General features: G+C 47.1%; 1 protein-coding gene across 1 annotated transcript in view; it reads right to left on the reverse strand.

The window, feature by feature from the left end:
* The window catches only part of GON4L (gon-4 like), a 96,646-nt gene that overhangs the window by 2,839 nt on the left and 79,678 nt on the right, over positions 1 to 14,129 (reverse strand). Inside the window, exons 16-24 of the mRNA XM_025378375.1 lie at positions 13,701 to 14,125; positions 12,022 to 12,277; positions 10,903 to 11,087; positions 8,862 to 9,059; positions 5,661 to 5,804; positions 4,638 to 4,781; positions 4,416 to 4,535; positions 1,524 to 1,637; positions 364 to 574 (exon numbers count right to left, since the gene is read on the reverse strand). Coding sequence (XP_025234160.1) covers positions 364 to 574; positions 1,524 to 1,637; positions 4,416 to 4,535; positions 4,638 to 4,781; positions 5,661 to 5,804; positions 8,862 to 9,059; positions 10,903 to 11,087; positions 12,022 to 12,277; positions 13,701 to 14,125 — 1,797 coding nt within the window. The remainder of the gene's footprint in view (positions 1 to 363; positions 575 to 1,523; positions 1,638 to 4,415; positions 4,536 to 4,637; positions 4,782 to 5,660; positions 5,805 to 8,861; positions 9,060 to 10,902; positions 11,088 to 12,021; positions 12,278 to 13,700; positions 14,126 to 14,129) is intronic.

Here is a 14,129-nt window from a genome sequence, read left to right on the forward strand (position 1 = left end):
TGGAGGTGGGGGGCATAATGTCACTTACGCAAAGATACAAAGTCCTACTGCCAAAGCTGAGAATGGCCCAGTCTTTACGATGTAGATTATAGTAGATTTGGAGATGGGGGAAGAGTTTTAGGAATAGAAACACAAGACAATGTTGAATCGCGTGAAATTTGTGGCATTCTTAATTCTGCAAGAGGAGTGAGGCCATAGGACAGAAAAAGCCTGAACAGGAGAAGGGCTTCCTATGGGTACATCAGTGAAAGAGGTGGTATATCCATCCCTGTAAAGGCTATTTATCCAGGCTCATGGAGGTTCCTGTCTGGAGTACAGGAGAATGAGACAGGAACAGAAGGGCTGGGTTGGCAGATCACTCACCTGAAACAGGCATCTCTCCCTTTCTGGTGGTCCTGACAGTCCTGCTCTGGGTGGCCTCAGTGCTCTCCCGCTCCTCTGGGGCTTCCTCTTCCGTCACATCCTTGCCCTGCCCAGCTTCCTTAGTTCCAGGCATAGGACTAGCCTCTCGGTGGGGGCTGCTGCCCACCAACTCATGGGGCTCCTTGCTCTTGTAGGATTTGCTGTCACAGACCTGCAGGGATGGTCTACTGGGTCAAAGGTGTCCTGACCGCCTATGTCTTTGATTGGGGCCCACTAAAGGAAGAAGCCCTGCCTCATGCTCACCAAGTCAACCCACATGCATGTCTGCTCCAACAATTTTGTTGACAGAGTTTCAACTGGGTGCAGTGGTACATGCCTATAAACCTAGCTACTTGGGAGGCTAAGGGGTGAGGATCACTTGAGCCCAAGGGTTCAAGATCAGCCTGGGCAACATAGTGAGACTCTCTCAAATGACAACAAAAAGAAAAGATAGACAGGGTCTCAGATGACACAGATTATCTTGCCCAGGCTGGAGTGCAGTGGCTGTTTACACAGGCATGACCATGGTGGTACACTACAGCCTCAGACTCCTGAGCTCAAGTGATCTCCCAGCTGAGCCTCCGGAGTCCTCTGTTGCCCAGCTGCTACTCTAAGGATTTGATTTTTTTTCTTTTTTAAACACGGTCTCACTGTCACCCAGGCTGGAGCTCAGTGGTATCATCATGGTTCACTGCAACCTCTGCCTCCCTGCTCCAAGGATTTTAAATTGCCCAGAATAGAGTATTGGATTCCACAACTCCTTCTCTTACTAAGAACTGTGTTTTTCCTGCCAACCAACTCCACTCTAGAGAACCAGGACTACTTGTAGAGACTATTTTCATGACAGAGGTTTATTTCATTTTCTAATATCTGAGGGAAATATTTTAACTGGTATTTTGTTTTTCCAATTCCAAAAGTTTTACAGAATTCTCCTTAAAAAACAAAATCACGTATTTGTAGCAGATTCCATTTATTTTGCATACGTACACATATATGTGTACTGACTGTTTTTTATATATATGCCTTTTTAGGAATTCAGTAAGGTACAATTCTTGGTAGCAAACAATGCCCCCAGCAGCTCTGATACCCCTTAGGACCAGTACCCTTGATACTTTCCTCACCTTGCTGCTACAGTGGCTACAGCTCCGCCTTTTGCTCTTCTTCAACTTGGAATCTGGACCTCCTTCGTGGCAGGAGCAGGCACAGTCCTTGGTCCCATCTGGCCACTCAGTCTCCTAGGAGATACTTGGGCTTGATTAGCTGCCAAGTTTTTTGTGTGTGTGTTTTTTTTTTTTTAGACAGAGTCTCACTCTGTGGCCCAGGCTGGAGTGCAGTGGCACGATGTTGGCTCACCACAACCTCCACCTCCCGGATTCAAGCGATTCTCCTGCCTCGGCCTCCTGAGTAGCTGGGATTACAGGCACGTACGACCACACTCGGCTAATTTTTGTATTTTTAGTAGAGACAGCGTTTCACCATGTTGGTCAGGCTGGTCTCAAACTCCTGACCTCGTGATCTGCCCCCCTCAGAGTCCCAAAGTGCTAGGATTACAGGCATGAGCCACCATGCCTGGCCATATTTTTGGTACCAAGAAAGGAAGCTAAAGTTGTGAGCCATATGAGCACAACACAGCCCACCCTCTCCCCATGTCTTTTTTTTTTTTTTTTTTTTTGAGACAGGGTCCGGCTCTGTCACCCAGGCTAGAGTGCAGTGTCACATTCATGGCTCACTGCAACCTCTGCCTCCTGGGCTCAAGTGATTTTCCCACCTCAGCCTTCCAAGTAACTGGGACTGTGCACCATGCCTAGCTAATTATTATTATTATTATTTTTTGTTTGAGACAGAGTCTCACTCTCTCTGCCAGGCTGGAGTGCAGTGGTGTGAGCTCAGCTCAGTGCAACCTCCGCTCCCTGGGATCAAGCGATTCCCGTGTCTCAGCCTCCCAAGTAGCTGGGATTACAGGTGCATGCCACCAAGCCCATCTAATTTTTTTTTGTATTTTTAGTGAGATGGGATTTCGCCATGTTGACCAGGCTGGTTTCGAACTCCTGACCTCAAGTAATCCACCCGCCTTGGCCTTGCAAAGTGCTGGGATTACAGGCGTAAGCCACAGCACCTAGCCTATGGCGAATTTTTGTATTTTTAGTAGAGATAGGAATTCGCCATCTTACTCTGGCTGGTCTTGAACTCCTGACCTCAAGTGATCCACCCACCTTGACCTCCCAAAATGTTGGGATTACAGGTGTGAGCCACCACTCCTGTACCCCTTCCTCTTTTATGTATCAACTTCTCACATTGCCTGGGGACATCAATAGCCCGAACTAGATTAAGGTCTATTATGAATCCCTGAAACAATCCCTAAATGACCTAAAGACTGACATATCCCAATTGCCCCAGATGTTTCAAAAAATATTTAAGTCAGACAAAATCTGAGGCAAAGTCACTGGAGACCCTCCATCATGAGACACAATGTCTTTGTTTCTGTCTCTCTGTGCCTTCAGCTCTCCCATCTCTTCCAATCCCCTTGAGAACTTTGTACCCATGGAAGGCCCACTCAATGATACTCTGTTTAATAAACCCAAGACATAAGTACCATTATCATCCCAATTTATGATGAAGAAACCGAAACAAAGAGAGGTTAAATAAGTTTCTCAAGGTCATACAGCTACTAAGAAGCAGTTTCTCCCCAGGAAAGAGAAAAAACATTTGGTCAGGAAACATGAATTAAAAAAAAAAAAAATACTACTTGAAGAGCAGTGACAACCAGTAGACTCTGCAGCTGGCTTACCTGAGGAGTTCATATCCTAGCACTGCCACTTACTAAATATGAGACCCTGACAGCAACCTCTCTGCGTCAGTTATGTCTTCTGTAAAATGCAAACAAGAGCAATCTCTCCATAGGATTACTGTGAGAATTAAATGTGTCAATAATCCATTAAAATACTTCGCAGCAATGCCTGTCACTTTGTAATACAACTAAGTATTAGCTTCTATCATTATTATTAATATGGGAAATCTTGTTTCTACTTTCTTTTTTTAACAACAAGCTCATCCTCAATTGGCTCTATTTTCTCACATGAGCAAAAACGAAAAAGTTGAGGCCGGGCGTGGTGGCTCACGCCCGTAACCCCAGAACTTTGGGAGGCCAAGATGGGCGGATCATGAGGTCAGGAGATCGAAACCATCCTGGCTTACATGGTGAAACCCCGTCTCTACTAAAAATACAAAAAATTAGCCAGGCGTGGTGGCGGGCGCCTGTAGTCCCAGCTACTCGGGAGCCTGAGGCAGGAGAATGGCGTGAACCTGGGAGGCGCAGCTTGCAGTGAGCCGAAATCATGCCACTGCACTCCAGCCTGGGAGACAGAGTGAGACTCTGTCACCAAAAAAAAAAAAAAAAAAAAAGAAAAGAAAAAGTTGAATTAAGGGTAATAACTCCGAGCTAGAGAGAAAAGGGGAAGAAACAAATCCTTCTAACTAGGGAATCCTAAGGCCCCCGCAACAACGGCACTGTTTTCCCAAAGGCTCTGCATGTCTGTCTCAGCCTGACCTTTGGTTTGTTCTCCATGATTGTCTCAGATCCTAGAGTCTTTCAACTAGAAACCTTGGGCCATAGTAAGCCAGAGAAATGATTAGTGAGAAAACGCAAGGCTTGATTCATGAAACATAGATGCTTTTCAATAACCTGGCATACCTTATCATAATTTTAGGCCGGGCACAGTGGCTCACACCTGTAATCCCAGCACGTTGGGAGGCCGAGGCGGGTGGATCACTTGAGGTCAGGAGTTCGAGAGCAGCCTAGCCAACATGATGAAAACTCATCTCTACCAAAAATACAAAAATTTGCTGGGCGTGGTGGCATGTGTCTGTAATTCCAGTTATTTGAGAGGCTGAGGTGGGAGAATCGCTCGAATCTGGGAGGTGGAGGTTGCAGTGAGCCAAGATTACACCACTGCAATCTAGCTTGGGTGACAGAGCGAGATTCTGTCTCAAAAACAAACAAACAAAGAAAATACCTTATCATGATTTTGGACCCCGATCTCTTTTTTTCTCTTGTTCTTTGAGGCTGTGGGTATCTTGGGAGGCTCCTCCTCTTCTTCCACATCAGGCAGGGCCACTTCTTCAAAGCCATCAAACTGAGAAGGAGTTGGTGCTGCTCAGCACAGACACCAGGCCAATATCCCTCCCACGTGTGGCCTCCCCCCTTCATAAGGCTACAGCAGCCTCAGGGCCTATACCTCATACTCCTTCTCCTCAGTCCAATTGATCTCTTCAAAGTCACCCATCCGGCTAGCTGCTGGGCGCAAGTGGTCAAAGAAGATAGAAAACTCATCCTGTAGGTGGTCGTGGCCCTTGAGGAGCTGCCACATCTGTGTCTTGAGCTGAGGAGAATCACAGAGGGAAAGAGGAAGTCTCCAGAGCCTCTCTAGGCTACCCTTCCCAACCAATCCCATATACCTCCATGTTCTGCTTTCCTAGTCAACTGGGAAACACACAGAGACTCTGCCTGGTAACAAAGAATACTAAAACTTTCGGCCGGGCACGGTGGCTCAAGCCTGTAATCCCAGCACTTTGGGAGGCCGAGACGGGCGGATCACGAGGTCAGCAGATCGAGACCATCCTGGCTAACACGGTGAAACCCCGTCTCTACTAAAAAATACAAAAAAATAGCCGGGCGAGGTGGCGGGCGCCTGTAGTCCCAGCTACACGGGAGGCTGAGGCAGGAGAATGGCGTAAACCCGGGAGGCGGAGCTTGCAGTGAGCTGAGATCAGGCCACTGCACTCCAGCCTGCGCGACAGAGCGAGACTCCGTCTCAAAAAAAAAAAAAAAAAAAAAAACTTTCTCTTCCTCCTTAGCTGCCTACAGGGGAAGGGTACTAATACTAGATTTGACTCCTAACGATCCCACTCTCCACTCTGCCCTACTGGTCTCCAGCTAGGACACTACCCCAAGCAGAGCAAGGAGGTAAGGCCCCTCCCAGGCCCCAGAACCTCCGTCCTTGAACATCCCTTCCAGGACACATCCATGGCATTCCTGAGCCTGTGAAGGTTAGACAGGCTCTGGTTTCAGGTAGCAATCCCTCCCTACCCCAGTGCTTTATGCTTTGGGTAAGCCTAAAAAGTCCTTGCCTTGTTCATCTCCTCCAGGAAGCCCATGACACTCCAGAGGCAAAAAGGTATGGAGTAGATTGGGTAAAGAGACAAGGGAAAGGCCTAAGGCCCACAAGACAACAGGAAGAAAGCAGGACAGGAAAGAATACCTCGGTGATCTCCTGCGGAAGGCAGTCTGCACAGCCCTGGAGGACCTTGATAATCTTCTGGTGGTGTGAGGGGTTCTCTGCAAAGCAAATCTCCAGCTGCCGAAGGAACTTGCGGCTCTTCTCAAAAGCCTGCTGCTCCTCAAACTACCAGAGTGCAAAGTGGACAAAAGAGGAGTCACAATACAGCTAGAGCAGGACTTGAGGGTTCTAAGGATAAGAACTAGTGGACCAGGACACAACAGATGACAGAATCCTGGTTTAAAATTCTAGTTTACAACTATGAGATCTAATTTAAAACCCTAACCTCCATCCACCTTGGACCACTGGTGGATAGCCACCCAAAGCAATTAAGATGTGAGCAACAGCTTCAAGAGATGTACGTGTTTCAAAGTGTTTGCTGTTTTATGAATTGTGAAATCAAGACACCAAAATTCATATGATACTTTAGAGTTTATATTACAAAGAATTTTCAGGCTACACAAGGTGGCTCATGTAATCCCATGTAATCCCTGTAATGCCTGTAATCCCATGTTGGGAGGCCAAGGCAGGAGGATCATTTAAGGCCAGGAATTCAAGACGAGCAACACAGTGAGACTATGTCTCTACAGAAAAATTTAAAAATTAGGCAGGGGTCATGGTGTACACCTGTAGCTTGAGCTACTTGGGAGGCTGAGGCAGGAGAATCCCAGGGGCCTGTGTTGTCCAGGCTCGTCTCAAACTCCTGGCTACAGGCCAGGCACAGTGGCTGACGCCTGTAATCCCAGCACTTTGGGAAGCCGAGGTGGGCAAATCACCTGAGGTCAGGAGTTCAAGACCACCCTGACCAACATGGTGAAACCCCATCTCTACTAAAAATACAAAAATTAGACAGGTACGGTTGTGCATGCCTGTAATCCCCGCTACCAGGAAGGCTGAGGCAGGAGAATCACTTGAACCTGGAGGCAGAGGTTGCAGTGAGCACAGATCGTGCCACTGCACTCCAGCCTGGGTGACAGAGTGAGACTTTGCCTCAAAAAACAACAACAATAACAACAACAACAACAAAACTCCTGGCTACAAGGGATCCTCCCACCTCAGTCTCCCAAAGTGCTGGGATTACAGGTGCCAGCCACTGTGCCTGGCCATTGTCTCTCTCTCTTTTTTTGAGACAAGGTCTTGCTCTTGTCATCCAAACTGGAATGCAGTGAAGCAATCATGGCTCAGTGAAGCCTCAACCTCTCAGGCTCAAGTGGTCCCCCAACCTCAGCCACCCAAATAGCTGGGACCAAAGGTGTGCACCATCACACCCAGTTAATTTTTAAATTTTATGTAAAGATGGGGTCTTGGTACATTGTCCAGGCTGGCCTCAAACTCCTGAGCTCAAGCCATCCACCAGCCTTGGCCTCCCAAAGTGCTGGGATTACAGGTGTGAGCCACTATACCTGGTCGACATTATCTCTTTAAAAAATTTTTAGCCAGGCGCAGTGGCTCATGCCTGTAATCCCAGCACTTTGGGAGGCCAAGGCGGGCAGACCACAAGGTCAAGAGATCAAGACCATCCTGGCTAACACGGTGAAACCCTGTCTCTATTAAAAATACAAAAAAATCTAGCTGGGTGTGGTGGTGGGCGCCTGTAGTCCCAGCTACTCAGGAGGCTGAGGCAGGAGAATTGCTTGAACCCGAGAGGTGGAGGTTGCAGCAAGCTGAGATCGCACCATTGGACTCCAGCCTGGGTGACAGAGTAAACCTTCGTCTCAAAAAAAAAAAAAAAAAAAAAAAAAAATTTTTGGCCAAGCATGGTGGCTCACACCTGTAATCCCAGCAATCTGGGAGGCTGAGGTGGGCGGATCACCTGAGGTCTGGAGTTCAAGACCAGCCTGACCAACATGGAGAAACCCCATCTTTACTAAAAATACAAAATTAGCTACGCGTGGTGGTGCATGCCCGTAATCCCAGCTATTCGGGAGGCTGAGGCAGGAGAATCGCTTGAACCTGGGAGGTGGAGGTTGCAGTGAGCAGAGATCGCACTACTGCACTCCAGCCTGGGCAACAAGAGCGAAACTCTATCTCAAAAAAATAAAATAAAAATTTTCTTTTCACATATACACTGATTGGATCCTCATAATAATACCAGAAGAGAAAATGGGCATCACACATTATACACAGAACTACCCCACTGTCACTTGACCCTAATAAAACTCTTAGAATAATCTCATTCCTCCCTTTGTTCCTATTTTTGTGACAAGAAGTCCAGGACTACTGGGATATCCCTCATGTTTAGCCTCCTATTCTGCAACATTTTACATGTTACCGTACCACAGTGGCCTTCCTAGACCACTGTGTATAAAACCACCCCTCTAGTTTCCTTTCCTGCTTTATTTTTCTGTAAAACATGATCACTGTAAAACACTGTATACTACATATTTCACTGTTTATACTTCTTTTTATAATTTATGTTTTTTTTTTTTTTTTTTGAGACAGAGTCTGGCTCTGTCGCCCAGGCTGGAGTGCAGTGGCTGGATCTCAGCTCACTGCAAGCTCCGCCTCCCGGGTTCACGCCATTCTCCTGCCTCAGCCTCCCGAGTAGCTGGGACTACAGGCGCCCGCCACCGCGCCCGGCTAGTTTTTTGTATTTTTTAGTAGAGACGGGGTTTCACCGTGTTAGCCAGGATGGTCTCGATCTCCTGACCTCGTGATCCGCCCGTCTCGGCCTCCCAAAGTGCTGGGATTACAGGCTTGAGCCACCGCGCCCGGCCATAATTTATGTTTTATATATTATATATATATGTTTTCTGGAGTATCATCCGAACTTCCCCATGAAAACATAAGCTCCATGAGGGCAGGGATTTTAGTCTTTTGTAATTGCTATATTCCTAGCAATTGAGGTCAGGAATTGTCTGACAGTTAGGAGGCACTTAACAAATACTTGTTAAATGAATGTCTGGCTTGATACCAGTGAGAAGCAGAGAGCATATGACTCACCCAAAGTCTCCTTTGGCAACTACAGGTAAAACCCTCTCATTTATCATGTAAAGAAAATGGGAGCATGGGATTGGAAAGATAATCCCTTGAAAAGACAGAGGCTCTTATCACTCTGGGCTAGGGGACGTCTGTGTGTCTGGAAGGAGTTGGGAGATTGAAACAGTCTTATTCAACCCCATTCAATCCCAGTCTCACTCTGACCCAGAAGTCCTAGTGTACTTATTTTCCCCATTCACTTACTAATCCACAGGCCAGAGCTTGCTCAGGTAACAGGAAAGCAGCAAAGTCTTTCAACAGCTGAGGCCAGTCTTGGAGCAGAATTTGCAGGCTTTTGTAGAGATCTACAGCCGTCTGTCTCTGGGTACTTGACTCAAATTCATAGATGACTTGAAGGAAGTCTTCATACTTGCCAGGGATATGTTGTAGGGCTTCTCGTACCTACACGGGAAGACTTTCAATCATCAACACCCTTTATTTGGGCCACAACAAGCAATAAGGGTACAAGGGAGAAGGCAGGGTTATGGTTAGAGAGCTCCAAGAATTATCCATCAGAGGCTGCACCTCCAACAGATCTTAACATCTGACTGTTAATGGAAGATACAGAGCAATAGGCAAGGTAAAGATCTTTTTCTGGGAGTGAGCAAGTAAAAAAACATTTTCCAAGTTCCACAGCTCTACCCACAAAACCAAGTAATGCTTTTCTCTGGGTTGCAGCCCTAACGTTTCCTTACTGATTACATCCTCATAATGAAATAGGTAACATGTGTTTGTACATGTATTTCAGCATGGGCGTAATCTGAGAGTAAATAATACCTAAGGTAGGAATATCAGTAAAATATTAGGAGATGAGAAAAAGCTATGACTATCATTGCCAGTATTCTGCTTTCCAGGGGGATAAAGGAACCAGGTGGTTACCAACAGAAGGATATAGTTCTCCAGGACACTACCAAGAAGAAGTTGGCTTACGTCTTTTTTTTTTTTTTTTTTTGAGACAGGGTCTCATTCTGTTGCCCAGGCTGGAGTGCACTGATGCAATTATGGCTCACTGCAGCCTCAACCACCTGGGCCCAAGTCATCCTTCCACCTCAGCCTCCCAAAGTAGCGAGGACTACAGGCATGTACCACCATGCTTAGTTGATTTTTTAATTTTTGTAGAGTTGGAGGTCTCCTATGTTGCCCAGGCTTGTCTTGAACTCCTGGACTCAAGGAATCCTCCTACTGTAGCCTCCCAAAGTGCTGGGATTATATGCAAGGGCCACAACGCCCAGCCTGGTTCATGTCTTTTCTTTTTTTTTTTTTTTTTTTTTGAGACGGAGTCTCGCTCTGTCGCCCAGGCTGGAGTGCTGTGGCCGGATCTCACCTCACTGCAAGCTCCACCTCCCGGGTTTACGCCATTCTCCTGCCTCAGCCTCCCGAGTAGTTGGGACTACAGGCGCCCGCCACCTCGCCCGGCTAGTTTTTTGTATTTTTTTTAGTAGAGACGGGGTTTCACCGTGTTAGCCAGGCTGGTCTCGATCTCCTGACCTCGTGATCCGCCCGTCTCGGCCTCCCAAAGTGCTGGGATTACAGGCTTGAGCCACCGCGCCCGGCCTTCTTTTTTTTTTTGAGACACAGTCTCACCCTGTCACCAAGGCTGGAGTGCAGTGGTGCGATCTCGGCTCACTGCAACTTCCATCTCCCGGGTTCAAATGATTCTTGTGCCTCAGCCTCCCCGGTAGCTAGGATTACAGGCGCCTGCCACCACGCCCAGCTAATTTTTGTATTTTAGTAGAGACAGGTTTTCACCATGTTGGCCAGGCTGGTCTCGAACTCCTGATCTCAGGTGATCCACCTGCCTCGGCCTCCCAAAGTGCTGGGATCATAGATGTGAACCACCATGCCCAGCTGGTTCATGTCTTAAGAGCAATGTATTTCTCTGAAATCCACTTGCTGACCAGTGTATCCACTGTCTTTCTTCTCAAGCCAAAGGTTCTATAAAGGTCCTTATCAGCCCACCTAATAAAGTCACAACCTCCCACTGATGATGGTGGTATCATTTTTCTGCCAATCTCTAGTAAACAGAAGGATGATGGCAGGGTATTAACAATAAACATACTTATGATTGAATTCTACGTCTCTTTGTGGTTCTGTCACAGAGATCTTTTGCCAGAAAAGCCAACATAGAGGAATATGATGCCTGCTGTATAGCCTGAAAAACAGACGTCATTTTTAAAAACATCTCCCTTGAAGAAGCAGCCACATTCACAGAGACTGGCAGTAACAGGAAGCAGCATTTGCCTACCCTGGTCAGATAAGCTTGGGCAAAGGCCAAGTCCTTCTGCTCCCTGAGGGGATCTCGTTCGAGAATGTCCTCATCATACAGCAACAGCAGCTTGGAGGTGTCCTTGCTGGCCCGAGCCCGACTTCCCCGCTTGTTGCGAGCTCGATGATTGTTCCGGCCCTTTCCAGCAGCTTTGATGCTCTCTCCTTGTAGCACACATGAAAAACATTGTTTCTCTGTCCCTAAACCCCTGCTCTTCCCATTCCACCACATGCACCACCCCAGCCAAATCCTATTCAATATTATGGAGCAAGTCAAGGAAAAGGTTGTTGGGAAAACGGTATGAGAAGTAAGTCTGTCAAGTCAGCTCTACACAGAGTCTGCAGTGTAACTGCCTTAATTGGGATGACAAGATAATCAGCTACTTCATATTGAGAAAGGAAGTCTAAAGAGCAAGTGTGGCTTCTGTAGTGCTCTTGAGAGACTATGTCTGGATGAGGAACAAGCAGTGTTTCCTGAAATAAACATGGGTCTTAGCCCCACACATGACAGATAAGGTAACAATCAGTTTAACAAAGTGAACAGTCAGGTGCAGTGGCTCACGCCTGTAATCCCAGCACTTTGGGAGGCCGAGGCAGGCGGATTATAAGGTTAGGAGTTCGAGACCAGCCTGACTGACATGGTAAAACCCTGTCTCTACTAAAAATACAAAAATTGGCTGGGTGTGGGGGCAGATGCCTGTAATCCCAGCTACTCAGGAGGCTGAGGCAGGAGTTTCGCTTGAACCTGGGAGGGGGAGCTTGCAGTGAGCCGAGATCACGCCATTGCACTCCAGCCTGGGCGACACAGCAAGACACCATCTCAAAAAAAAAAAAAAAAGAAAAAAAAAAAAAAAGAAAGTGAAGGAACCTAATATAAATCTAACAATGGATGAGAATCAAATTAAAAATTTCTGAGTATCTGTTCTCCACAAAGACACCACATTAAACGTGTTTTGGGAGTGGGGGATTGCAGAACAGATCCAGAGGGTTTCCTCTGGAAATCCTCCACCTGGCTTATAAGCTATCCACTCTGCACACTGTCCTCTAGACAACGAGGTTAAGTGAGACTGGCCCTTCAGTATAGGCTTGCCTAACTCACCTGGTGGAGTTCTGCTGGTCTCCACTTCTGGAGCAGTCTCAGATGAGGCAAAAGTAGAAGGAGGCTTCTCAGCTGAGTCTCCAACTGCTTCATCCATCATTTCATCCTCTTTCTGTAGGCTTTCCATTCCTTCTGCTTCTTCTTCCTCCTCTTCTTCCGGCTCAGAGTTCTCCTCCTGAGAATTCTCTTCTTCAGACTCACCCTCCTGACTCATGCGCCTTTCAGATGCCAGCCAAGTCAGTTTCTCCATTGTTTCCTGTAAAACCCTCCAAAGAGTACTTATAATGGCTCCTAGTGGCTCATGAATTGCAGAACAGCACAAAGCTATATCAGGATAATCTGAAGTTAAACAATGGGGAGCCCACCACAGCTGTCAGAGGGGAATTCCCTGAGTTACGAAATCCCAGCAATGGGCCAGGTACAGTGGCTCACGCCTGTAATCCCGACACTTTGGGAAGGTGAGGTGGGTGGATCACTTGAGGCCAGGAGTTCAGGACCAGCCTCGCCAACATGATGAAACCCCGTCTCTACTAAAAATACAAAAATTAGTCAGGTACGGTGGCATATGCCTATAATCCCAGCTACTTGGGAGGCTGAGGCATGAGAATTACTTGAACCTGGGAGGCGGAGGTTGCAGTGAGCTGAAATTGTGCCATTGCACTCCAGTCTGGGAGACAGAGTGAGACTCCATCTCAAAAAAAAACAAAAAACAAAAAAACAAACACACACACACACACACAAAACAAGATAAAAAAAAGAAATCCCAGTGATAGCTGACATTCGGCCTGACAGCAGGAGAGGGGAAGAAGTTCCCTTTTACAAACTTCTGTAACCTGAAGATAGTTTTCAGGCTAGAGTGCGATGATGCAATCTTGGCTCACTGCAACCTCTGCCTCCCAGGTTCAAGCAATTCTCCTGCCTCGGTCTCCTGAGTAGCTGGGATTATAGGCAGGCGACACTACGCCCAGCTACTTGTGTATTTTTAGTAGAGACAGGGTTTCTCCATGTTGGTCAGGCTGGTTTTGAACTCCCGACCTCAGGTGATCTGCCTGTCTTGGCCTCCCAAAGTGCTGGGATTTATAGGCGTGAGCCACCGCGCCAGGCTATTTACACTTTTTTTTTTTTTTTTTGTGAGACGGAGCCTTGTTCTGTTGCCCAGGCTGGAGCGCCATGATGCGATCTCAGCTCACTACAGCCTCCATCTCCCGGGCTCAAGCGATTCTCCTGCCTCTGCCTCCCGAGCAGCAGGGATTACAGGCACCCACCACCACGCCTGGCTAATTTTTGTAGTTTTAGTATAGATGGGGTTTCACCACGTTGGCCAGGCCAGTCTGAAACTCCTGGCCTTGTGATCCAACCACCTCAGCCTCCCAAAGTGCTGGGACTACAGGCGTGAGCCACCAAGCCCAGCCTATTACTATTTTTTAATTTTTTAAGGCATCTAAAGTATGGTCAGGTGATTCAATTTAATGTGTAAATCAGTTTAATATAATCAGTAAAATTTCATCCTTTCCATCTCATTTCACCTCAACTTCACAATCATGTTCCATAATGCATTACAAATAAATAAAAATGATTTTAGGACTATCCATAGTGTAGCAAGCAAGCAGGTGGCATATCAATAAATTAAATATATTACTGAGTCCACAAAATACTTGAGAATATTCTCCAGCTCTCACCTGGAGTTCTGGGACAGAAAGCACAGATTCCTCAGAAGCTGATGACATTTCATCTTCCTCATCTTGGGTGAGGTCATCAAAGTCCTCTTCTTCCTCTTCTTCCGGCCCATTCTTCTCTCCTCCAGTTTCTGGCCCAACTGGAGTCTCCACTGACTGACCATCAACACTGGGTGACTCTTCTGGCTTCCCTGGGGGGCTACTAAGCCTCACTTCAGGATCCATCGAGGACAAAGCATTCTTTGATGATCCTTTGTTCACATCTGTCCCTGAGGTTCCTTCATCAGGGTGCTCTTGAGAAGATGAAGGGGTTTTAGCTGGCTGACTCCTCTCCTCTTCCTTCTGTAAGACTGTCTGTTTCTTTACCTCTCTAGCACTGTTCAACTCCTCGCTTGTGACGCCAGTGTCCAATTCCACAGCATGTTCCTCTTT

Source organism: Theropithecus gelada, chromosome 1 (genome assembly GCF_003255815.1).
Source record: "Theropithecus gelada isolate Dixy chromosome 1, Tgel_1.0, whole genome shotgun sequence".
Lineage (NCBI taxonomy): Eukaryota > Metazoa > Chordata > Mammalia > Primates > Cercopithecidae > Theropithecus > Theropithecus gelada.